Source organism: Lissotriton vulgaris, chromosome 1_1 (assembly GCF_964263255.1).
Source record: "Lissotriton vulgaris chromosome 1_1, aLisVul1.2, whole genome shotgun sequence".
Classification (NCBI taxonomy): Eukaryota; Metazoa; Chordata; class Amphibia; order Caudata; family Salamandridae; genus Lissotriton; species Lissotriton vulgaris.
This window is the reverse complement of record NC_141685.1, coordinates 2,008,986,775-2,009,011,546: the sequence shown is the minus strand read 5'-3', so window position 1 is coordinate 2,009,011,546 and position 24,772 is coordinate 2,008,986,775. Positions and strand designations below refer to the sequence as shown.

The window sequence follows — 24,772 nt, the reverse complement described above, 5'->3', positions numbered from 1 at the left end:
ATGCTGTATTTCGCAAAGGCACTTAAGCCAAACTGTACACCAAAAGAGGGAGACCGAAAAGAATTGTGCATACAAGCCTTCGATGGTCTCCTATGGTAATGTAGGGGGAATGGAAGGAAAAAAACATCACGCTTCCTCTAAACTTTTAGGGGCTTCAGCTGTATCAATTGACAATAACATGGACACTGTAAGAATAGAATACAAAAATATTTGCTCGCTCCATTATATGTGAAAAGGTAAACTTATACAAAAAGTGCATAGCAACTGTCTAAATCAGTGTTTCTCAAGGTGTGGGTCGCAATGGTGATTTTTGGGGTGTTGCGCAAGTCAAGACAAAAAAATAAAGATGCCTTCAAATTCTGTATTTATCTGGTCACATTTGCAGCACTTCAAAGAAAGAGATCAAATGTCAGGCTCGGTCTACTGACAAACTGATGGTTATTTGTTAAACAAGTGGATAGGTCTTTAGAAACTCTCACTTTGCACTTACAGAAAGAAACAAAGTGAATTATTTGACAATCTGCCACATAATTAACTTTATTTGTGTGGAAGGAAAGGCTGTAGGATGCAACGCAACAAAATGTAAATACCTGTAAATTAACTGTACATATACAGCGATTAGGAAAGCGAAAATTAAGCACTTTTTAAACATTTTTGAAGTGTGATGGAAACAAAGATTTTAATAGGTCCAAAACAGATTAAGACACTTTACTTGGTAATTCACAAATGATACATATTCACTGAAACCTGGTTTCCACAAATTAGTATGTGTACAATATAGTGTTATCTGTAAATCTGTATGTCTGTGCAAATTTAGTGGCCATGTCAATGGAAAACGAGCAATCTGTAAAAAGTGCGCTGCCACACAATATTTTAGTTACATAAACAAAATGTCATGCCTCATGTCTATTAAAGCTGGGTAGATCGCGAGAGTTTGTCATTCTAAAAATTGGGTTGTGGTTATAAAAGGTTTTGAAGCCACTGTGTACATAAATGAACTAATAGTTAAGTATTGAAGCAATGGGGGGGGGGGCGCTAGAGGCCGCACGGCAAGATGGGCGCACTTATGTGATTCTCTGCCAGACTGAGCCTAAAATCCGTCCAATATCCGCCACATCCAGCGTCTACTGCCTGATATTTCGGTGGTAATTTATGCATGACGACCTGCGGAGCTGATTCGAGCTGTTACCGGACGGCGGAGCTCTCTGACAGCGTGTATTGGTGCACCATTTCTACTGCTGCGATCTTTACCGCATGGCAACCGGAGCCGGCCTACGTCTGCCGGGGCCTTCCCAGCGCCTGGCGAGGTGATTGCGTCCTGTCTACCAGTGGTGCTGTGCCCCGGAGGTGCGGAGAGTCTGCTGTACCCGCCGAAGCGAAGACGGAGGAAGTTTGAAACACGGGCGGTAGAGCTTGGCTCCGAGACTGCCCCGGCTGCCCGCGCTGGGCCTACGCTACTACCCGAACTGATAGCGGGGAGTGGGGCTGGGATCTAAGGGAGGCCAGGGCTGCAGAGGCGGCGCGCGGCTGACCTGGGCCTGGCCGTGCGAACTGCGGTTGGCGAGGGCGGAGATATTGGCTGATGTAATCCTCCTGGCTACTGTGAACAATAACAAATTGGAGGCCTGATCTCTACCAGTATTGGATGGTCTATGGGGGCAATCGATTGGTAAGTGGCCTTGGGCACCAGTGACTGTTATGGAATGCTGCTAGTTCTGAATTTCGTCGACTAGCTCTGGTAAAACGATATTGTGGACTCTTGCAGTGTCAAGCTCCTGCACGTGCTGCTGTGGAATTAACTGCTTGGCGTGGACGCTCAACGGCATGCTCGGTCTACATTGCAGGAGCCTTATTGTGACTGGTTTATGTTTGCTTTGCCTAGTAGCAATATGGGCAGGCCTGAGCGGAATCAACCAAAGCTTAACTTTAACAAGCGCAAAACTGCGATGTCCTCATCTCAGGCCGCATCTGAAGCTGAGAATGCGGGAGCGTTGGGAGGTGCGCCAAATTTGGAGGCCACGCTCCTCGCAATGCAAAAGACATTACAGTCAATAGAGGGAACTATGGAGGCGGTGAACCACAGGCTTGACCACATGTCCACAGAATTTGAACGGCAGAATGAGAGAATGGATCAAGTGGAACAGAGAGTATCAGCTGCGGAGGATGGCCTTACAACAGTCACAGATAAGGTCTTCAGCATGGAGCGGGTGCTGGCAGTGATCCAAGCTAAGAACGAGGAGTTGGAAGGGCGGTCCCGGCGCAATAACATCTGCGTCACGGGGCTGCCGGAATCCACGAATGTGGGCAAGATGAAGGATTTTATGGAACGTTTGTTTGTGGATTTATTCGGGTCTGACCAACTTTCCCGAATGTTTATTGTGGAGCGTGCGCACCGCTCGCTAGCGAAAGACCAGTGCCAGGTGCACCACCGCGCCCCATAATTGTTCGCATTTTAAACTATAGAGAGAGGGATGTTTTGCTGCGGTTGGCACAGGAAAAAGGCACTATTGAGTATCAAGGTAGCAAGTTGGAGTTTTTTCCTGATTTTACTGTGGTTGTACAGGCGGCGCGGAAAGAATTCAACAGCTTCTCCGGAAAGAGGAAATATCGTATGCCATGTTGTACCCTGCTCGGCTGCGGATTGGTGCGCCATCGGATAATAAAATCTTTAACTCTCCGAAGGTTGCCATGGAGTATGCCAAGAAACAGAAGAAGCGTAAGCGTGACTCCGCAGTGGCATAGGAGGAGGACGCCGACATGAATGCTGACAGCTGAACGTAACCCTAAGTACAATGTGTTGATTGTTGCTTGGAAAGATGACCACATGAACGTTGTCAAGCGGGGGTCGCTTTCCTAAATATTGCTGTTGAACTTGCTTTCTTTAAGTCATTGCGCAACGTATGTACTGGTGGGATATATGCTCTGTGGGACGCAAAGTTCAAGACTGTGTTAATTTGAAGGTGCTGTATCAGTATGTATGTGGCATCTGGCCTTTTCAAGTAAGAGGTTAGGGAATTACAGAAATAGCAGGATACAGACTCCTGGTGGTAGACGTAGGATGTTCATTATGGTGTCTTGGTCACTTCCAGTTTTCCACACACGGGAATTCTGCACCTCTATGCCCCCACATATGGGAGTACCCCACAATTTACTTGCGGCTGAACATAGGGAAGGGAGTTTGGGGGTGGGATGTGGCTTTGGCAGGTTGGGGAGCTGAAGTGGGTGGGGGGGGGGTCGAGGTGGGGGGGCTGTGGATCGGGCCTACTGGTTGACATGTTTTTTGGTTTCTGAGGGGTTCCTTAGATGCAACTACTGGATATACACTTGTGAGCTTAACTGTTGCTGTTGGAGGGCGAATGATTTTCTTATTTGTTATCGGACGAGAGAAGGTCTGTTGGCTAGATTTCAGACTCTACATGCTGGTGGACCGTATGGATAAGGGAGGCAATGTTTCTTGGATCACCTGGAATGTGCGGGGACTACACAAGCCACAGAAGACCAGACAGGTGCTAGCGTACTTAAATAGACATGATGTGCAGGTAGTCTTTTTGCAGGAGACGCACCTCAGGGGGCGGGTGGCGGAGACGGTGGCTAAGCAGTGGGCGGGTACTAGACTGGCAACAGCATATTCCTCGTATGCTCGGGGAGTCATGATATTGATTACGAAGAACATACCATTTGAGAGTTTACATGAGGATGTTGATAAAGAAGGTCGCTATTTTATTCTACATGGCAAACTGTGTGGGACACTAATAACAATGGTCAATGTTTATGGACCGAATACTGACGATCCTGAGTTTTATGTCACTTTATGGAATAAGGTGTATGCCCTACCTCCCTCTGCAATAGTATATGGTGGGGATTTGAATGTGACGGATGGTAATTTAGATGGAAAGGATGACCGGCAATGCTCGACTAAAATGCTGCTGGAGAGGTGTGGGATGGAATGAAAGAGCTTGGCTTGGTGGATGTGTGGCGCCTTGGCCATCCGGGAGCCAAAGAGGGTACCTGCTATACGTCTGCGCATGATACATGGTCACGTTTGGATTACTGGCTCGTGACGAAGGATGTCAGTGGTTGGGTGATGAGGGCGGAACATTTGCTTCGCACGCTGTCGGATCACGCGCCCGTCCTTATGGAGGTGTGGTTGCCGTCACATGCGCCTGCGCCATTTTCGTGGCGATTACCATCTGGTGCCTTGTCAGATCTGGTGTTGCGTGAGAGCTTGAGAGAAGTAATTAAGGAATTTTTTGTCAAGAATGTTGGCTCTGTGGATGACATGTGTATTGTCTGGGAGGCCTTTAAGGTGACAGTACGGGGAGCGTGTATTGGTTTGCAGGCTGGTGTGCTCAAGTCACTGAGGGATGCCATGGACAGACTAGAGCGTGAGCTGCTGGGACTAGTGCCAGCTGCAGCAGTCTGAAAAAGTGTCTTGAGAACAGCCTGACCAACAGCTGCCTGCTGCTTGGAGTGCACGTCTACACAGTAATGCTTAGTGAAAGTGTGTGTGGTAGACCATGTGGCTGCTCTACAAATATCTTCTAAGGGAATGTTACCTAGGAAAGCCATAGAGGCCCCCAACTTCCTGGTGGAGTGGGCTCTTGGTGGGATAGTGAGAGTGCGTTTAGCTTTAGCGTAACAGATTTGAATGCATTTCACAATCCACCTAGCGATCCCAGCTTTGGAGATAGCGTTTCCCTTGTGGTGTGAGGCAAAAGCAACGAAAAGCTGCTTGGTTTTGCGAAAATCTTTTGTCCTGTCCACATAGTACATCAAGGCTCTTTTAACGTCAAGGGTGTGGAGCATCCGCTCCACCAGCGTCTCTGGGTTTTGGAAAAACACCGGCAACTCAATTGTCTGGTTCATATGGAATTGAGACACAACCTTGGGTAAGAATTTAGGGTTAGTGCGGAGCACAACCCTGTTAGCATGCACTTGGAAGAAAGGTTCTTGGATGGTGAGCGCCTGCAACTCGCTAACCCTCCGTAGCGATGTAATTGCTACTAAGAAAGCAACCTTCCAAGTCAGAAATTGAAGCTCACAAGAGTGCAGTGGCTCGAAGGGAGGACCCATCAGACTTGTAAGAACCACATTGAGGTTCCATTCTGGAGCTGGTGGGGTCCTTGGCGGAATGACTCTCTTGAGTCCTTCCAGAAAAGCCTTGATAGCAGGGACCTTAAAAAGTGACAGGTGTTGTCTGTTCTGGAGGTATGCTGCCATAGCAGACAGGTGAATGCGGATGGAAGAGTACGCCAAATTGCATTGATACAGGTGGAACAGGTAACAAATGATGTTTTGAATTGAAGCATCTAGCGGGTCAATATTGTGGTTAACACAGTAAATGACAAATCTCTTCCATTTAGCCGCATAACAAGCTCTAGTAGTGGGCTTTCTTGCCTCCCGAATGATGTTCATGCAATCGGGAGGAAGATTGAGGTAGCCAAACTCTAGGACTTCAGGAGCCAGATCGCCAGGTTGAGCTGTTGCAGATCTGGATGCTGAATGTCGCCATGGCTCTGCGTCAGAAGGCTGGGAGTGAGATGAAGCCTTTGATGCGGTACCACGGAGAGTTCCAGAAACGTGGTGTACCACGGCTGGCGAGCCCACGTTGGAGCAACCAGGATGAGAGTCATCGAGTGCTGCCTGAGCTTGCGTGCCACCAGCGGTATCAGAGGTGCTGGGGGAAAAGCGTACGCAAATCTGCCTGACCAGTTCATCCACATCGCATTGCCCTGTGATTGCGGGTGTGGGAACCTGGCGGCGAAGCTTTGGCATTTTGCGTTCTCCTTTGTGGCGAACAGGTCTATCTCTGGATGACCCCACCTTTGGAAGTACGGTTGGAGTACTGATGGATGTATCTCCCACTCGTGCATTTGATGACTGTGCCTGCTGAGCAGGTCCGCCATCTGGTTGTCTTTGCCCGGGAGATGCTCCGCCATGAGGAAGATGTTCCTCTGAATGGCCCACTTCCACATGCTCTGAGCCAGATGAGACAGCTGCGGAGAGTGTGTGCCTCCCTGCTTCTGAATGTAGTACATGGCTGTCATGTTGTCCGTCCGGATCAACACGACCTTGTTGCACAGATGTACTTTGAACGCCTTTAAGGCCATGAAGATTGCCATCAGTTCCAACACATTGATGTGCATCTTCCTTTGCTGTAGTGTCCATAGTCCCTGCACCGTGTACTGGAGTACATGCGCTCCCCATCCCTGGAGAGAAGCGTCCGTCGTCAGGATAATCTGTGGCACAGGCTCTTGGAATGGTCGGCCCTTGCAAAGGTTTTGTGGATTCCACCAATGCAGAGAGTTGTATGCCCGACCGCTCACCAACACTAGGTCTGTCAGTTGCCCATGAGCCTGAGTCCACTGACGTGCCAGGCACTCCTGAAGCGGACGCATATGTAGTCTCGCGTGCGGGACAATGGAGATGCAGGAGGCCATCATGCCTATCAACTGCATGAACACCTTCGCTGGAAGCGAGTGTTGAGGTCTGAATCGTTGGATCAGCGTCTGGATACTGGCGATTCTCACTGAAGTTGGCTGCGCAGTGGCCACCAGAGTGTTTATGGTCGCGCCCAGATACTGTCGTACATGGGCGGGCTGGAGATGGGATTTCGGGTAGTTCAGAGAGAATCCCAGATCGTGCAGGAGATGAATGGTGCGGGACACGTGGTCGGCGCACTGTTGTTCTGTTTTTGCTTGAATGAGCCAGTCGTCCAGGTAAGGGTAGACGTGGACGTTCTGGCGTCGCAGATGCGCCGCCACAGTCGCCAGGCACTTCGTAAAGACCCTTGGCGCTGTGGTGACCCCGAACGGCAGAACCCTGAACTGGTAGTGCTGGTCTTGGATCGTGAATCTGAGATACTTCCTGTGGGAAGGATGCAGGGGGATATGAAAGTATGCGTCTTTTAGATCCAACGTAGCCAGGAAGTCCCCCTGTTGAAGCAGAGGGAGTACCTGCTGCAACGTGAGCATATGGAAATGCTCCGAGAGAATGTACCAGTTGAGGGGCCTGAGGTCCAGGATGGGCCGCAGGGAACCGTCTTTTTTGGGGATTAGAAAGTACAGAGAGTAAACCCCTGTACCCCTTTCCTGCAGTGGGACGAGCTCTATTGCCCCTTTTTGCAGCATGACCTGAACTTCCTGCTGCAACAAGAGCAAGTGCTCGCCGGACATAGGACGGCTTCTTGGGGGTATGTTCGGTGGAGTGGATGTAAGTTCCAGACAGTAACCGTACTGGATAAGAGACTTGACCCACCTGTCCATGGTGATGGATTTCCACGCGGGCAGGAACTGCTGGAGTCTCCCCCCGACCGGTGTTATGTGGTCGGGGGGCAGTGACAAGGCGTCACTGCTTGTTGGCAGCGGTGGACCTGGAGCTGTTGTTTCCACGTCCCCTGCCTTTGATGTTGTTGCCTCTGTAGCCACCTCTACCCTTGTTGGTGTATGAGGTTTGGGAATTGCCCTTGTAGTACTGGGTGGATTGCGATGCCTGACCCCTTGAGGTGCCTCTGGTATTGGAGCGGCGAAAGGAACCGCCCCGAAACTGCTGAGACTGGAGGGCCCCCATAGACTTAGCAGTGTCTGTATCTTTTTTCATTTTCTCAAGCGTCGCATCCACCTCAGGGCCAAACAAATGGTCAGGATTAACCGTCTGGTTCAGGATGGTTGTTTGTATATCAGGTTTAAAACCCTGAAATCCTAAGCCATGCATGTCTTCTGAGCAACACACTAGTGTTGATTGCCCTGGAGGCCGTATCAGCCACATCTAGCGCACATTTGATGGAAGCGTTTGTGATGAGCTTTCCCTCTTGAATTAACATTTCCCCTGCCTCCTTGTACTGGTCAGGCAAGTGCTGCAGCAGTGCTTCTAAGGTGTCATAATGAGCCCTATCGTAGCGTGCAAGTAGGGCCTGCGTGTTCGAGATGCGCCAAATGTTAGCTGCCTGTGCAGCAATCCGTTTCCCTGAGGCCTCAAAAATTTTTGACTCTTTGTCTGGGGGAGGAGCGTCACCAGTCGTCTGTGAGTTCGCCCTCTTGCGAGCGTTGGACACAACCAAAGAGTCCAGTGGCAAGTGTCCCTTGATATATGTTGGATCCGAGGGCGCTGCCTTATATTTTTTATCAATGCGTGGATTGATGACACGCGCCCGAGTGGGCTCCTTGAAGACCTCCTGCGCGTGCTTGAGCACTCCCTTGAGCATTGGCAAAGTTTTGATTGACTTTTCGGCCACAGAGAAAGTGTCAAATAAAAAGTCCACATCCACAGGATCGGAGTGCAGCTCGACATCGTGGTTAGCCGCAGCTCTCTCGATCAACGCGTTGAAGGCCGCAGAGTCCTCCGTTGGCGAAGTCTTCGCCGCAAAGAGTTGCGGTTCCTGACCCGACTGCGGGTCCTCAGGGTCGCCTCCGGCAGACCAAGGTTCATGTTCCTCCTCCGGATCCGAGTACGCCGGATAGTTGTACTCGACCTCCTCCTCGTCTCCATCCCCCGCGTTGGAGTGAGTCGGGGAACGCGGCAGGTCACCCGGAGACGCCGGCGCCAAAAGGTGCTAAAGTACCCGCAGAGTCCTTCTTGTTCTTGAGAGGAATGCGATAGTGTTCCAACACCGGCTCCGTGGTGATTTTCCTTTTGAGGAGGGACAGTTTCCCGGTATTGGCGTCGATGATGACTTCACGACGTTCTTCCTCCGCGAGTGTCTGGAGCCGAGGTTTAGCCACCACCGGAGACGCTTTGGGCGTCGACACCTCCTTAGAGGGCACCCCAGCTACCTGCTTCGAAGCGAAGGCCTTCGGCGTCGACTTCGGCGGCAGGGTGAAGCGGATAGGCGCTTGTGCCTTCGACGGCTTCTGCGCGGGCTTCGACACCCCAGCTTCAGGGTCGGGAAGCTCCGCGACCTTCCGAATCCGCTGCAGGGACTCTTCGACTTTCTTCGAAAGGGCTGGAGAGGAAGCGACCGCCTCTCGTGATTTCCCTGACTTGGGAGTGGTGTCGGCGAGAGGCACCGTCTTCGGAGTCAATGCGGTACCGTCCTTGGCTCCGACGGCCGGAGCCGGGGAAGCCAGAGCTTTGGGATCGCCTTGACGCTTCTTCGAAGCCTTCTTCGGGTCATCGACCGCGACCATCTTCGGCGCCGACGCAGCCGCGTCGGACGACTTCGCCTTCGGCACCGACCCTGAGGCCTTTGGGTCAGCCATCTTGGCGGGACTGTCCTTGTCGGCCATTTTGAATTTCTTTGATTTTGACGCCTCTAGAGCCTTCAGCACTGCTTTCACTTTCGGTTTCGAAACCGGAGGTGTTGAACCCGAAGGCTTCACTTTCGTTTTTGGAAATGTGAGTGGCACCTCCAAAATGTCCGTGGCCGGGCCCGTAGGCGGGGCTGCTGGACTAATAACATGGTCTTGGGTAAGGCCCGAAGGCGATCCCTCGACCTGGGCCGCAGGAAGGGGGTCGGCCCCCGAGTCAGTCCGGGGATGCTCCTCCTCCGAGCTATCCCCCACGGTGGCAATGGCCGTATCGTCGTCCCCTACCTCGTCGCCGGCTTCGTCAAACTCCTCGTCTCCTGCGTCGTAGGCCTCCCCCCTCGGACGCAGGGCTAGAGTCCGAAACCTGTTGGACATTGTCGCTTCCGACGTCTTCTTCGAAGATGTCGTCCGGCGGGGGGCGCAGACAGTTTGGCCTGGAGTCTCGCAGCCCGACGAATCTTGAGGGTCTTCTTGCACCGGAACTTCGAGCAGGCCATACACCTGGCCTCGTCGTGGTCCGGCGACAGACAAGTGTTGCACACTAGGTGCACGTCGAGGTGCGAGTATTTCGCGTTGCACACCGGGCACCGTTTAAACGGAGTCCGTTCCATGTCTGGAGCGTCGTGTAGGCCCGTCCGCGCCGACAGCACGCGGAAGGGCAGCGAGAGTGTGGAGCTGAAGAAAACAGTAAACCCGAACGAAAACGATACCGGCGCCAAGCCTAAAGACCTTTTGGTCTCGAGTTAAGAGAGTGAACAACTATCGGTTCCGACAGAGGGAACCGACACACATCCGAACCCAATGGCGGAAAAAAACAATCTGGGGATGGAGGCGATGCCCATGCACACTGTAGTCCAGGGGAGGAGCCACCTATCTCGTGATACTTCGAAGACTCTTCCAGGACAACAATGTGCAATCATCCGGACCCAACACTAGGCGGCGATCTATGCACAGATATGAATTCAGCAGCCCACATGCCTCGAACACAGTGAAAACACCACAAACTGATTCCACAACAGTTTAGGAAAATAAAGATATTTATTCTAAACTACACAAGACCAAAACGACAAAAATCCAACATACACAGTTCAAGAATATGGTTTCAAAAGAGTTCTGCAGGTTGTAATCAAAGTTCTTTAAGTTGCGTTAAAATAATCCACAGATGCGTGAAAAGTTCACAGTTGCGTCACGTTTACTCACAGTACCTTTTAGATGCAACAAAGTTCCACAACCAGGAAGCTGGTGCGGTGGAAACAAGCGATGCGTTACTCCTGAGACCCTGGGGAGGCGATGCGACAGCCCCGCTGCAGCAGCGGGCGTGTTGCGACGAATCCGGTCTGTATGGGGAGGAAGGCCGCTTGCGTGGATTCCAGTGCATAGGTTCCGTAGGAAGTCTGTTCTCGCAAAGACACGATGCGATGATCTCGTAGGGGCTGCGACGATCTCCGGGGCGACGATGTGCGGTCCAGCGGTGATCCTCTCTCTCGCAGCTCCTCGATGCGATGGTTCTGCGACGATGCTCGCAGCGACGTGATGCGGTCCGCAAGCAAGCGGTGCGGTGATCTCACCCAGCGACGACAGGCTCTGCGGCGACACTTGCAGCGATGTTCGATTCTCCCGTACCGGTCTGGTGCGTCCCGCAAACGAAGGATGCGACGGCTCTGGCAGCGGCGTCAGGTGCTGCGACGATCTCGACCTTCGTAGCGGCGGGAAACTTCTCGCACTGTCGGGGATGCGCTCCGCAAGCGAGCGATGCAACACTTTTCAGATTCAAAAGTCTCTCAAGCTTAGTTTCAAGCTTCCCAGCTCAGGTTCAACTTCCAGAGGCCCCACAACTGGATCAAGCACTCTAGGAAGGACAGAACTCTCACAGCAGAGTTCAGGGAAACTGGGGGTGAAGTCCTTTTGTTCCTGGGACTTCAAAAACAGGGAGCCAGCTCTTCTCAGGCCCTTGGAGATTCCTTCAAGACAGGGGACACAGCTCACAGCAAAGTCCTTCCCCTCTCCTTGGCAGCAAAGCAACAGCAGGTCAGTCCAGCAGAGCAACAGCAGGACAGTCTTCCTTCTTCAGAGTCAGCTTTCTCCCTGGCAGAGGTTCTTTCTTGATTCCAGGGTGATCTAATTTTCTGTTGTCAGGGCTCCTGTACTTATACCCCTAAAGTCTTTGTTCTCTCTGTGCATGTGGGCCCTGAGCCCGGTCTGAACCAGTTCTGGGTGGATCCTGAGCACTTTGTTTTGCTGGCTGCATCTTTCCTTTCAGAGTGAGGGGCAGGGTCCTCAGCCGCCCAGCAGGAGGTGGAGCCAGCATTGTGGCAGGCATGCACAGCCCTATTCAGCCCAGGTGCTAACTCCTCCCACCACTCAGGTTGCAATTGCATTCATTCAGCCTAGTGCTGACTCATCCAGCCTCTGGGGGAATTCCCCAGCCCCTGTCACTCACAAACCAGACAGTCAATACACAAACAGGCCCAGGCACACAGAAGGGTCAGACAGGAGAACAGCAACTTTCTAAAAGTGCTGTTCTCAAACACAGGATTTAAAAACCACCTTTCCTAAAAGATGTGTTATTAAATTCTGAGTTCAGGGATACTAGATACTTATGTCCTATCTTGCTCCTATGGGAAGAAATGCTGTTAACCACTGTAGCCAGCATCCCCCATGTTAACCTATGGAGCAAGATAGCCTTACAATAGTGAAAAACGAAAATGGCTGTAATTCACTACCAGAGCATGTCACCTGCACTAGTACATGCTCTACCTTTCACATACACTGCACCCTGCCCAGGGGGGTACCTTGGGCCTTCCATAGGGGTGACTGATGTGCACAAAAAGGGAAGGGTTAGGCCCGGTCAGTGGGGACACTGGCCAGGCGGACATGGCAGTTCTAAACTGCACGCAGGCACCGCAGTGGCAGGCCTGAGTCACCATTTTAGGGCTACTCCTGTGGGTGACACAATCAGTGCTGTAGGCCCACTAGTTGACTCTTAATTAATGAGTGGTTTGACAATTTCCACCCTTGTGTATCCACAGGATATCCGGTTCAATTCAAAGCAACATAAATGCAGGGAAGGTAACAATACAAAAGAGAGCTGGAGAAGGTGGGTTTGTGCTGAAATAAATCTTTACTTCAAATAAATGATACGGGATAAGAGCAAAAGTAAATTTAAGCAGTGAGAGTCATGAACTAAGAAGGACAATCAATTTCTCGATAATTCATAACCCTAAGTATCAGCTCCAAGTAATTCAAACAAACAACCCAAATTAAATAATAAAACGTGGTTGAATGATGGCGTCGAGCGACAGCATTTAAAGGAGATGATAACTAGATGTCGACGTTTCGGTCTTGGTTGTGTTCATCAATAAGACCTTCATCAGGACGATGTTGTGTTTCAATGCTGTGAACAACTCCCGGAGAGTGTTAAGAAGGGGCCACAAACAAGTATTCAGGCGGTCTGTGAAGCAATCTGGTAACTCGACGGAAATAAGCCCACGTATTTGGATAGTCCAGGCCAGCTAATGAGCTGTTAAATTTTTTCAAGAGCGGCAGCAGCACGGCGAAAAGCTTTTCGCCGTGCTGCTGCCGCTCTTGAAAAAATTTAACAGCTCATTAGCTGGCCTGGACTATCCAAATACGTGGGCTTATTTCCGTCGAGTTACCAGATTGCTTCACAGACCGCCTGAATACTTGTTTGTGGCCCCTTCTTAACACTCTCCGGGAGTTGTTCACAGCATTGAAACACAACATCGTCCTGATGAAGGTCTTATTGATGAACACAACCAAGACCGAAACGTCGACATCTAGTTATCATCTCCTTTAAATGCTGTCGCTCGACGCCATCATTCAACCACGTTTTATTATTTAATTTGGGTTGTTTGTTTGAATTACTTGGAGCTGATACTTAGGGTTATGAATTATCGAGAAATTGATTGTCCTTCTTAGTTCATGACTCTCACTGCTTAAATTTACTTTTGCTCTTATCCCGTATCATTTATTTGAAGTAAAGATTTATTTCAGCACAAACCCACCTTCTCCAGCTCTCTTTTGTATTGTTACCTTCCCTGCATTTATGTTGCTTTGAATTGAACCGGATATCCTGTGGATACACAAGGGTGGAAATTGTCAAACCACTCATTAATTAAGAGTCAACGTTTTTCAAACAAGTCCCTTGTAGCATCTTATGCTTTGAACTATAAACTGCCCAAGCCTACAAGGGTTTATTGGGTTTCCCCTGTGAGAATAAGTAGGCCCACTAGTAGCATTTGTCATCACCAGCCCTGGCACACCCAGTGCACTTTACGAGGGACTTCATGGTGATACAAATATGCCAAACAGGTATATCCAATCAGAATAGTAATTTACATAGAGAGCATATGCACTCTGAGCACTTTACCACTGCTGATCAGTGCTAGAGTCCTATTGCCAACAGCCACGGGTCAGGAAAAATGAGGGAGGAAGAAGCAAAAAGTTTGGGGATGACCCTGCAAGAAGGGCCAGTTCCAACACCTACCGTCCGCTCTCCATGATGAATACTGATGTGAAGATACTTGCCAAAGTGTTGGGGACTCGCCTACGCTTGTTGTTGCCTGTTATGATACTACCAGACCAGTCTGGCTTTGTTCCCCTGCGCTCTACATCTCATAACCTGAGAGCTTTATTTGCGGTCCTCCATCTACTTAAGCCGGACCTTGCTGCGGTGGCGGTCCTGTTGGACGCTGCCAAAGCCGTATGGATAAGGGAGGCAATGTTTCTTGGATCTTCTGGAATTTGCGGGGACTAAACAAGCCACAGAAGACCAGACAGGTGCTAGCGTATTTAAATAGACATGATGTGCAGGTAGTCTTTTTGCAGGAGACGCACCTCAGGGGGGGGCGGGTGGCGGAGACTGTGGCTAAGCTGTGGGCGGGTACTAGACTGGCAACAGCTTATTCCTCATATGCTCGGGGAGTCATGATATTGATTAAGAAGAACAAACCATTTGAGAGTTTACATGAGGATGTTGATAAAGAAGGTCGCTATATTATTTTGCATGGCAAACTGTGTGGGACACTAATAACAATGGTCAATGTTTATGGACCGAATACTGACGATCCTGACAGCAGGAATTTTTAATGCATCACGGAGCAGGAACTAAGGGATGTGATTGCGGACTGCCAAAGAGTTTGATTCTGTCGCATGGCGATATATGATAGCGGTATTACATCGCATGGGGGTGCCTTTTGTATTTACGTCCTGGGTCACCTTGCTTTACACTAATCCGATTGCCCGGGTACGGGTTAATGGACGAGTGTCGGCGCCCTTTTCTATACAGCGAGGAACGAGGCAGGGCTGCCCACTCTCGCCCATGTTATTTGCCATCGTTTTAGAACCCCTGGCCTGTATTTTGCGGCAACGACACGCGGCCTCTGAGTTGCGTTTTCCTCTCAGATCACTAGCGGTATCCATGTACGCTGATGACATGGTCCTGTATGTGCGGGAGCCAGATAGGTACCTGGAGGGGGTGATTCGGGAGTACATCCGGTTCGAACACTTTTCTGGGCTATCGATCAATTGGAATAAACCCATATTATTGCCTTTGACTGACACTACACGACCATTTCAGCTGGAATTCCCATTGGCATGGGCCACGGAACCTGTTCGGTACTTGGGGGTCTGGGTACATAGAGATTCCAAAGAAATAATCCGAGCTAATTATGGTGCACCGATTTCGAAGCTGGAGGATCAGGTAGCCCGCTGGACGTGACTACCCCTATCGTCTGCTGATCGGGTTGCCCTGATTAAAATGGTGGTACTACCTAGGTTTCTATACTTCTTCGTTAATATTCCCCTGGCTTTGACGGCTCATTTTTTTGCTGCGCATCAATCTTTGATAGGCACTTTGGCCTGGGGTGGTAAGAAGCTCCGGGTGAAATGGGACACTCTGGTCAAGCCTTATGAGGTGGGCGGGTTTGCTGTACCGGATATGCGCTTGTACTAGCTCTATGCTCGGGCACATTTCGCCTCTTACTGGATCTCGGCACCACCATATACTCCTCATGTGGCAATTAAAGCAGGTGCAGTATATCCGTTGCCCTTAAAGGCTATTTTGGTAAACCCGCACTCGGTATATGAGAAGGGCGAGGTGGACACGGTGCAATGTACTGCTAGAGCTTGGAAGGAACTAGGGAAGCACTCTAATAGACTGCCGCTATATGCGCCGGCCATGCCTTTATTACATCATGCTGACATCTCAGTGTCGTGTGAGGTTGGAGCTCTTCAGTTGTTGCGAGGTGCTGGGGTTCAAACCATGGGTGATGCTTTTCCGGCGTGTCAATTTATCCCAATACAAAGCTTTCTGGAACATGAGACTAACGTTACCATGGCTACCTTTACTTATGTCAGGCTATGTGCTGCGGTGCGTGATCTATATCCGTCTTTTCCCGTGGAGCCGCCGGTGCGGAGTGCATTACAGTTGCTGTATACTGCGAATACTCATTTAAAATTGGTTTCCCGGTTGTATCGAGCGTCGCAGGAGGATGAAGGAGGTGTGAATGTGACTGCCAGACCTAGATGGGATGCCTGTTTGACGGAGCCACTGACGGATGATGAATGGTCTGAATGCTGTGCCATGACTGGCAATTTCGAGGTTAACGGTAACTTCAGACTCATACATTACAAATTTTTACAGCAGTGGTACTACACGCCAGCGCAGCTAGCTAAATACGGGCTGCGTGATTCGGCTGTTTGCGTACGTTGCGGGATGGATGGGGCTGACTTTATGCACTTAGCTTGGGTGTGCACCAGGGTATTTGCGTTTTGGATGGATGTGACGGCGGTGTTGTCTGAAATGACGGCGGTGACGATTGCTAATGACCCGCGCGTCTGTTTGCTCGGTGTTGTCTCTAGCGTGCCAGCAAGTGTGAGACGTTTGGTGATCTTGGCGTTACAGATGGCCAAGCGCAGAGTGGCAGTTTGCTGGGGAGGGAGGCGAGCACCTGACGTGAAGACTTGGTTGCAGGAGTTGGCGTATTGCCGTGACCAGCTGACGTGCTATTATGAGGAATTGACAACTGCCTCCCGCCCAAGAGATATCTGGGGCCCTTATACGGCCTACATGTTGTCCAAACTTCTTGACGACTGATACACCACACTGTCTAATACTATCTTGCTCAGCTGTTGCCTTCTTGCAATTGTGGTCCCAGGTGCTGTCATCTGTCTTGTTATTGATGGGGTCCTGCACACTTACCTATTGTGGTGTTCTGCACACTTACCTATTGTGGTGTTGTATGGTACCGATAACCTGCACTTCATGACATGCGGCTCTCCGTACTCTGATGTCTGGCAATGCCGTCTTCCTGCACTGGTGGTTTAATACGCTCCTTTCAGTAAGCATTTCATATGAATACAGGATATGCGCAACGTCCAGGTACCGCAAGAGAACGAGGACAAAATGATTCACGCTTCTTCTGTATTGCTTTCTATTTGAATATTGGTTATCGCCCTGCTAGGATCCCGGGGGTTGTTGGAGGAGGGGGTGGTTGTTTCTATGTTTTGTTTATTCCATATGTAAAAAAAAGGCTGATGGTACATTCCGGATCAGAACTGCAGGATCTGAATGCACCACTACTATGCCGCCGGACCCTTGGTTGTCGGCTTAAAGGCTGTGTCATTCTGATTGAATTCTATGCATATATGATCTTTGCGGCCGGCCCTATTAGGGTTGTAGGCCAAATGCTGTGTGTCTGCAGAGTGGAACAATAAAGGTCTTAATAAATAAAAAAAATGTAAAGTATCGAAGCAATAATTACTCAGCTTTTCATTTCAAAAGTCTCAATTATATGAACTGTTTATTCTATAATTCTTTATAACTAAGTCAAAGCTTTGGCGAGGCACTGAAGAAGGCAGGCACTTAGAAAGTTCAGAGGCCACTTACCTCATTGTCAATGAGTTTCAGGGGATATTTTATTTCTGGGTTCTCAAGCGTGATGGCAGGAGCAGGTTTCCGGAACAGTCTCATGAAGATACTGAAAATGAACCACACTGGGGACATGGCCACATTGGCCAGCTAAAATATGAAAGGAAAAAAAGTTTAGCAACCACACCTTTTCTAAAAATTTAATTCTCAAATCATCACAACACTAAAGTAAGTAACAAGCATTTACAATGCAATGGTCTCGGCATTATTAAAGGTAGAGCTATTGGCATTGCTCATGACATTTTTTTTCTTTTTTTTTTTTAAACATAAATAAATGGTATTGTCTTTTACAATGGCAATAGGTGAGCATTAGAGAGTAGTAGAGAGTATTCACAGAGCCACCCACACTCACAGAGCTACACACACACACACACACACAGAGCCACCCACCCACACCCAGAGAGCCACCCACACACACAGAGCCACCCACACACACGCAGCCACCCACACACACACAACCACCCACACAGAGAGCCACCCACACACATAGAGCCACCCACACAGAGAGCCGCCCAGACACAGCCACCCACACACAGCCACACACACACCCACCCACCCACACACACAGCCACCCACACACACATCCACCCACACAGAGCCACCCACCCACACACAGAGCCACCCACCCACACACAGAGCCACCCACCCACAAACAGATCCACCCACCCACACACAGATCCACCCACCCACACACAGAGCCACCCACCCACACACAGAGCCACCCACCCACACACAGAGCCACCCACCCAAAAACAGAGCCACCCACACACACACAGCCACCCACACACACACACAGCCACCCACACACACACACACACAGCCACCCACACATACACAGAGCCACACACACACACTTAAACACCTCTAGCTAACACAAAGCCTTTCCACTTAGCATACATTTGCACGGACAGTGCACAGCCACAAACTGTCTCATCCTGCAGTAGATCAATGATACATGCCGCATCTGGAGCACCTTTCCATTCAACATGCAGGCACGCAGAATGCAACTGGGGAATTTCAAGTGCAGCAAAGCATTGTACTGTACAGTACTAACGTATCGTCCATGTTGAGTACTAAAACATACACATTCCAGCCATCATCTGGCTACTGTATGCTCCACCAGTGCCCCCTGCTGTAGAATTCAGAACACTGTCCCCAATGAATAGCGTGCACTGCACTAGAGACGAACCCATAGTCACAAGTGTTCACTATTCCGCACAAGCTTTCTTCTGTCAGGTGAGCCCTGACCCCTCTCCCCCCCCCCCCCACCATACACACATACCCGTCGTGCAGGCACCAACAACAGCATGTCAGTGATGTGCGTGCAGAGCGTCAGAAGCAGTAAGAAAACCCTAGTGACAGGAGTGCACTGCATAAGAGACAACCTCCGTTACCAGTTCACAGCACCAGCACATCAGTGACAGGAGAGCACTGCAATATAAGCAGCACCCAGCTTACAGGCGTGCACGGGACACCGCACTAGAAATAATCCCCCCTCCCCCAGTGTCAGTCGTGATCTGCACCAGAGGCAAGCCTCGAGCACGGGCATGCACTGCACGATAAAAGATCATCATTGGCAGTCGAACACTATATCCGAGATAATCGACCCCGCCCCCAGTGGTTGTCCTGCACAGCACCAGAGACAGCACCTCACTGTATCACAGCCAAATCAACTCTTGCCTCAAGTGACTGAAGTGCACTGCACTATAGATACCCCCACAGTCATAGGATTGCACTCTACCATACAAGCCTCCCCGTGTCAGGCGAGCCCTGGATCAGCGACAACAGAAGCAAAAGGGCAGTGACAGACGTTCAGAGCCCCCAGTGGTTGTTGTGCACTCACCAGAGCAAGAACCTCAGTGACTGCACTGCACAGCGCCAAGAAGCCCTTAAACCGAATCACAGGCAGGGCAGCACAGAGGCACAAAAACGGAATCACGGACAGGGGAGCACAGAGGCACAAAAACCGGGATCACGGACAAGGGAGCACATAGGCAAAAAAACCGGGATCACGGACAGGGGAGCACAGAGGCACAACAACGGCATCACGGACAGGGGAGCACAGAGGCACAAAAACGGGATCACGGACAGGGGAGCACAGAGGCACAAAAACCGGGAGGATCCAGCGTCTCCGGTGCGTGCTGATGACGGAACCGGGAATCCAGCGCTAGCTGAGACAGATAGAGCGTCCTCCGCTCAAATGCTGACCGCGGTGTATGCCCTACGCTGGAGCCCCGTTTCTTATGACTTTAGAAGATAAACCAGGCAGGGAAAGAACAGAAGGAACGAGCCGTGTGCACGTGCGCACCTAGCTCAGGTTTCGTCAAAATCCTGCGACAATGCGTGCGTGGTGCAAGTGCTGTGACAGTGTTTGAATTGAAACAGTAAAGGATCGAGGTCTCGAGATGACTAGATTGTGTCGCCATGTTTGGTGAGGCAAGTGCGCATACCATTTCCAACTAAATTGGGTTTTCTGTTAAGCCGTGGCAGGGCCGTTGTCTACAATTTGAACAGGTTAAAGTTGTGCAATACCAGTGCTGGCATAGTATACTGGGCAGCAGGTAACTGTTACACCTCCGAAAGCTTTTCACAGAGGTTGACGGCTGTGCCTGGCTTTTAAGAGCCTGCTTCTCTCCGTCACATGACACTGACCAACTCGAGATGAAGCTATAACAAGCATTATCATAACTCGTACCATGATGCGGGTATCTGCTCTGAAATGCACACACGAGCGGGAGGGGGGGCGGGAAACAAACAGGGGGCGGGAAACACACACGGACAGCGAAAATACACGGCGAGCGGGAGGGGGGCGGGAAACAGACGCTCTGAAATGCACACACGAGCGGGAGGGGGCGGGAAACACACACACGGACAGCAAAAATACACGGAGAGCGGGAGGGGGCGGGAAACAAACAGGGGGCGGGAAACACACACACGGACAGCGAAAATACACGGCGAGCGGGAGGAGGGCGGGAAACAGACGCTCTGAAATGCACACACGAGCGGGAGGGGGCGGGAAACACACACACGGACAGCAAAAATACACGGAGAGCGGGAGGGGGCGGGAAACAAACAGGGGGCGGGAAACACACACACGGACAGCGAAAATACACGGCGAGCGGGAGGGGGGCGGGAAACAGACAGGGGGAAGAAGGCACGGAGGGAAACAGCCACGATCTTACCTTCACTGCGAAGGATCGAAAATGGCGGACACAAGCTCCGAGATTTTTTCCGATTTGGGGGCGTGGTTTTGATGTTCAGAGTGACGGGCAACGTCACTGTCTAAAGAACATCAAAAATTACGCCCCCAAATCCGAAAAGGACGGAGCTTGTTTGGAGTGACGCATCTCTCCTCCAATGGCTGGCCTCCGTTTAGGAAGCCAGCCAATGAAGGAGAGATGGGGCACGGAGGCGGGACCTTCGCCGCTACTCAGACTCATTAAATCTCCGGCCTAAGACTGCGCAAGCGCAGCCTTTTAGGCCTTCGACCTAAAAAGGGATGCTTGTAATTAAGAAAAACAATTGTGTTCTTTTAAGGCCTCTGATAAACATCCATCTTCTCTCAGACCAGCAAGATGGACAAATAAGCAATATATATGAGCATGAGGGTTGGTAGATGAGGTCAAACAACAAATACGCTAGAACGGAAGTTTAGCAATCCGATAGGCAAAATATAAAGCATGATGATCGCAACAATTGAAGGTATTTAGCTATGAAACACAGTAAAACAGAGCTAGAAAGCATACACAATCAAGCTGAAAATCTAGTTTTCAGAGCGAAACTTTGAGATCCAACAGTCACCATTCACTAGCCTTGTGTCAAAAGTCAAGTGTACCCTGCAATTTGATAAAGTGTGGAATCGGGTTTTTCAGCAATAACGTCAAGCAAGCATTTCCAAGAAGAAATTCAGTTTCTAACATAACTTGGGAAAATGTTTAGGATTGGTGATCTTATTTGTATTTATTAAGAGCAACATTCATCCCAAGGGACATCACAGCGCTAGGAGAACTTACCCAAATAAGAAAATTACGATTGTTCGGACAGTTTAAAGGAGTGGGGCCCCAGCGAGGATGAAAGTAAGTTTATTTATTTATTTTAGTGTTTTATAGAGCGCGAACTTGACCCTTTAGGTTATCAGAGCGCTTTACCGAGTCATAGAGTTGTACAAGAGGCATGGGATCACAAGAGTATAACATAAATTAGGGAGGGGGGTGGTGCTGAGTACAAGAGAGATAGAAGTATACAAATACAGATTAATATTACAGTTGCTGAGGACAGGCCCCAGGTTTCTTGGTGGGGCGAAAGGTCAAAGGAGGGATGCAATAGTCTCTGTGGTGGTTGTGGAACGGGGTTTAGCCGAGGAATTTACCCATGAGGAAGGATTTAGCCTCCTTTTTGAAGCATGCAAGAGAGGGGATTCTTCTGATGGCGGGTGAGAAGGAGTTCCATATTCTGGTGCAGCCCCAGCGAACACCCGATTATAGGTTTTTTTTTCCCGAAAGCGTGAAGGCTGGAGTAGAAGGGCACAGGCAGACGGTGAGTTTCTGATTTCTCCGGATACCACAAGTTTCTGTGCAAGATATGCAGGGGAGTTTGAGTGTAGATCCTTGTGCGTGATGCATGCCAGCTTAAGTTGTATTCTGGCCTCGAGAGGAAGCCAGTTCAGCGCTTTCAGGTGAGGAGAGAGGTGATCAAATTTTCTTGTGCCGGTGAGTAGTCTGGCGGCTGCATTGAGGCAGGCTTTTAAAGGTGCTAGGAAACGCTTGGGTAAACCAGAGAGGATGGAACAGCCATGTTCCAGTCTAGAAAGGACTAGTGCTTGGACTGCCAGTTTTAGGTCGGGAGCGTCAAGAAAGGTTTTCAGTTTCCATAGGTAGCTCAGGTGGAATCTGGCAGATTTGGCCATTGAGTTGATGTGGTCTCGCATGTTCAAGTTGCAATCCAAGGTTATTCCCAGAGATTTGGCCGAGTTCACAATGGTCGGTGAACAATTTGAAGCTGTGATGGCTTTAATCCAGGTCTGGGTCTCAGGGTTGGTTTTAGGCAGGGAGATTAGAAGAAATTCTGTCTTCTTTGCATTGAGTTTGAGTTGGTTGGAGGAGAGCCATTGGACGGTCAGCTTCAGGGCCTCATTCAGGGAGAGAATCTCTGAGAGATTGTGAGTAAGTGGCTCTATATATACTGGACCAAAGTAAGGTACAGTATGTATAGAGACCATAAACCCCAGAGGTATAACAGGGGTTAAAGTCAGGGCTGACCTTACTCTCAAAAAGTGGTAGCTTGGTCGAGCAGTAAGGCAGTACCAGAGGACAGTGTAAAGCATGTGTTTTACACACTAAGTCAGCAAAAGTTTACACACACTCAAGGACTGAACTCCAGGTCAATTGTTTTTATATCAAAAGATATAGTGGTTTTATTTTTAGAACCAACAGGTATCAAAATATACTTTTCTCAATTATGGGTGATCTCAGGTAATTACTTTGCAGAAAGGTAATAACTGGGTAAACACAATAGGTACAGAGGTTGCAGTATGCAACACAATTCTAAACACAATTTAACATTGACCTCAATAGATTTTTCTACAAAAAGGCAGTTAATTACTTTGTAGATTACTTTTGTAATTCCAGGACTAGATCCTAGATTCAGTCTTGGGGTGTGTGCTGAAAACAGTTTGGTAAAAACGTTTTGGTTATTGCAATCCTTTTTAAGGAATATAAAGGAATTTCAAAAGTTCGCACTTAGAAACTTGTCAGTGAAAATCTAGCAATGTTATCCAATGGAAAAAAATTCAGGTTACAGGTAAAGTACGTTCTCGTTACTTTTGTACTGCAGTACTGGGCTCCTAGGTCCAGAACTGGGATCTCAACTTAAGACAGGTAAATAAATACCTTTCAGTAGTAGGTACGATTTTTAAGGAATATTTCAAGTTTTCAAAAGTAGACACAAGAAATTTCATAGAAAAACAAACAATGGATTACAATGGAGAAAATACAAGTTACTAGTAAACACGATAAGGATTACTTTTGCGGTTCAGTACTGGGCTACAAGGTACAGTACTGGCTTCTCTCCTGATCACAGGTGAGTACTTCGGAATTCGGTTGATTTTATATGAACATTTTAAGTTTTCAAAAGTAGACACTTAGAAGATTTTTCGAGTCAAACCTGTCTGTTATCCAATGGCAGGTAAGATTGTTACCGGTTTCCAGGTGAGTACTCGACCAGTGAAGTTAAGGTTATGGGCATAGACTCAGGGGTCCCCAGGGTCAGGTAGGTACAGTTGGTACACCCTCAGCGGCACGGGGGCAGCCGGGTGCAGAGGTAGTTAGTTCAAGACATTCGCCCCAAACCCCTGTTTTTCGCACAAGACAAAGCCACGCTCATCAACAAGGAGGTGAAGGATCTTCTGCGAAAAGGAGCGATAGTGCCCTCTCACTTGCACCCTAAAAGGGTTTCTCAGCAACATCTTCCTCATAGACAAAACGGACGGGGGTCAACGTCCAGTAATAAATCTCAAAGAATTCAATCAGTGGCTGGTATACCACCACTTCAAGCTGGAGGGAATCCATCTCTTGCGGGACCTATTGCAACCCAACAACTGACTGGTCCGCCTGAACTTAAAGGCCACGTACTTAGCAGTACCCGTTTTCCCCCGCACAGGCATTGCTTGCAGTTTCTCTGGAGAGCCAGGTTGACAAGTTTTCAACCTTTCTGTTCGGGCTTTCGTCAGCCCTGGGGTGTTTCACGAAGGTCCTCAAACCAGTGGTGGAAACACTGCGGGCCAAAAGTATACACCTCATCATCTACTTTGACAATATCCTGCTCCTAGAACAGTGTCCCCGGCGCCTGGTTACCGTCCTGCAGGGGACAGTGGACCTACTCCAGAATCTGGGGTTTGTCATCAATGACAAAAAGTCTCTGCTGACCCCCTCCAGGAAGGTGACGTTTCTGGGGTTCACCATAGATTCAGTGGCCCGAAGAAAATTACCTAGATACGCAGGGAACTGAGAAGAATGTTAGCCCGCTCATCCACTTCGCTCAGACAGGTAGCCCGGTTGGTGGGTCGCCTGGCCTCGTCAATTCAAGCAATCTTTCCATGTCAGCTCCATTACCGAGCACTTCAACGCCTGAAGGCCTCTCACCTTCGCAAGGGCCTTCAGTACGCGGACCAGGTACCTCTCACGAAGGAAGTCCGCATGGAGAGGAGGTGGTGGCTCGACCATATGGAAGCCTGGAATGGCAGAGACATATTCGGTTGTGATATGCACTTAGTAATAGTCGGACCCCAGCAAGTCAGGCTGGGGAGCTCGTTGCAGGGACTCCTTTACAGGAGGAAAGTGGTCTGTCGCAGAAGGTCAGCTCCACATCAAATGCCTGGAGTTGATGGCGGGCTCCTTCGTGATACGGTGCTGGACCAAGGACAAAGCCTCCATCATCGTGCTGTTAAAGATGGACAATATCTCGGTGGTGCGTTACATCAACCATCTAGGGGGTTCCAAAGCATTAGCGGACCTGGCCAAGGATCTGTGGACCTTCTGCCTCTCCCGCAATACCTTGGTGAAGAAGGAGTACCTCCTGG

The 24,772-nt window shown here is 49.6% G+C and overlaps 1 protein-coding gene across 1 annotated transcript in view; it reads right to left on the bottom strand.

Annotated features, from left to right (window-relative positions):
• The window catches only part of LOC147751532 (NADH-cytochrome b5 reductase 3-like), a 182,354-nt gene that overhangs the window by 149,104 nt on the left and 8,478 nt on the right, over positions 1–24,772 (bottom strand). The window contains exon 2 of the mRNA XM_086920019.1: positions 17,155–17,286. Coding sequence (XP_086776145.1) covers positions 17,155–17,286 — 132 coding nt within the window. The remainder of the gene's footprint in view (positions 1–17,154; positions 17,287–24,772) is intronic.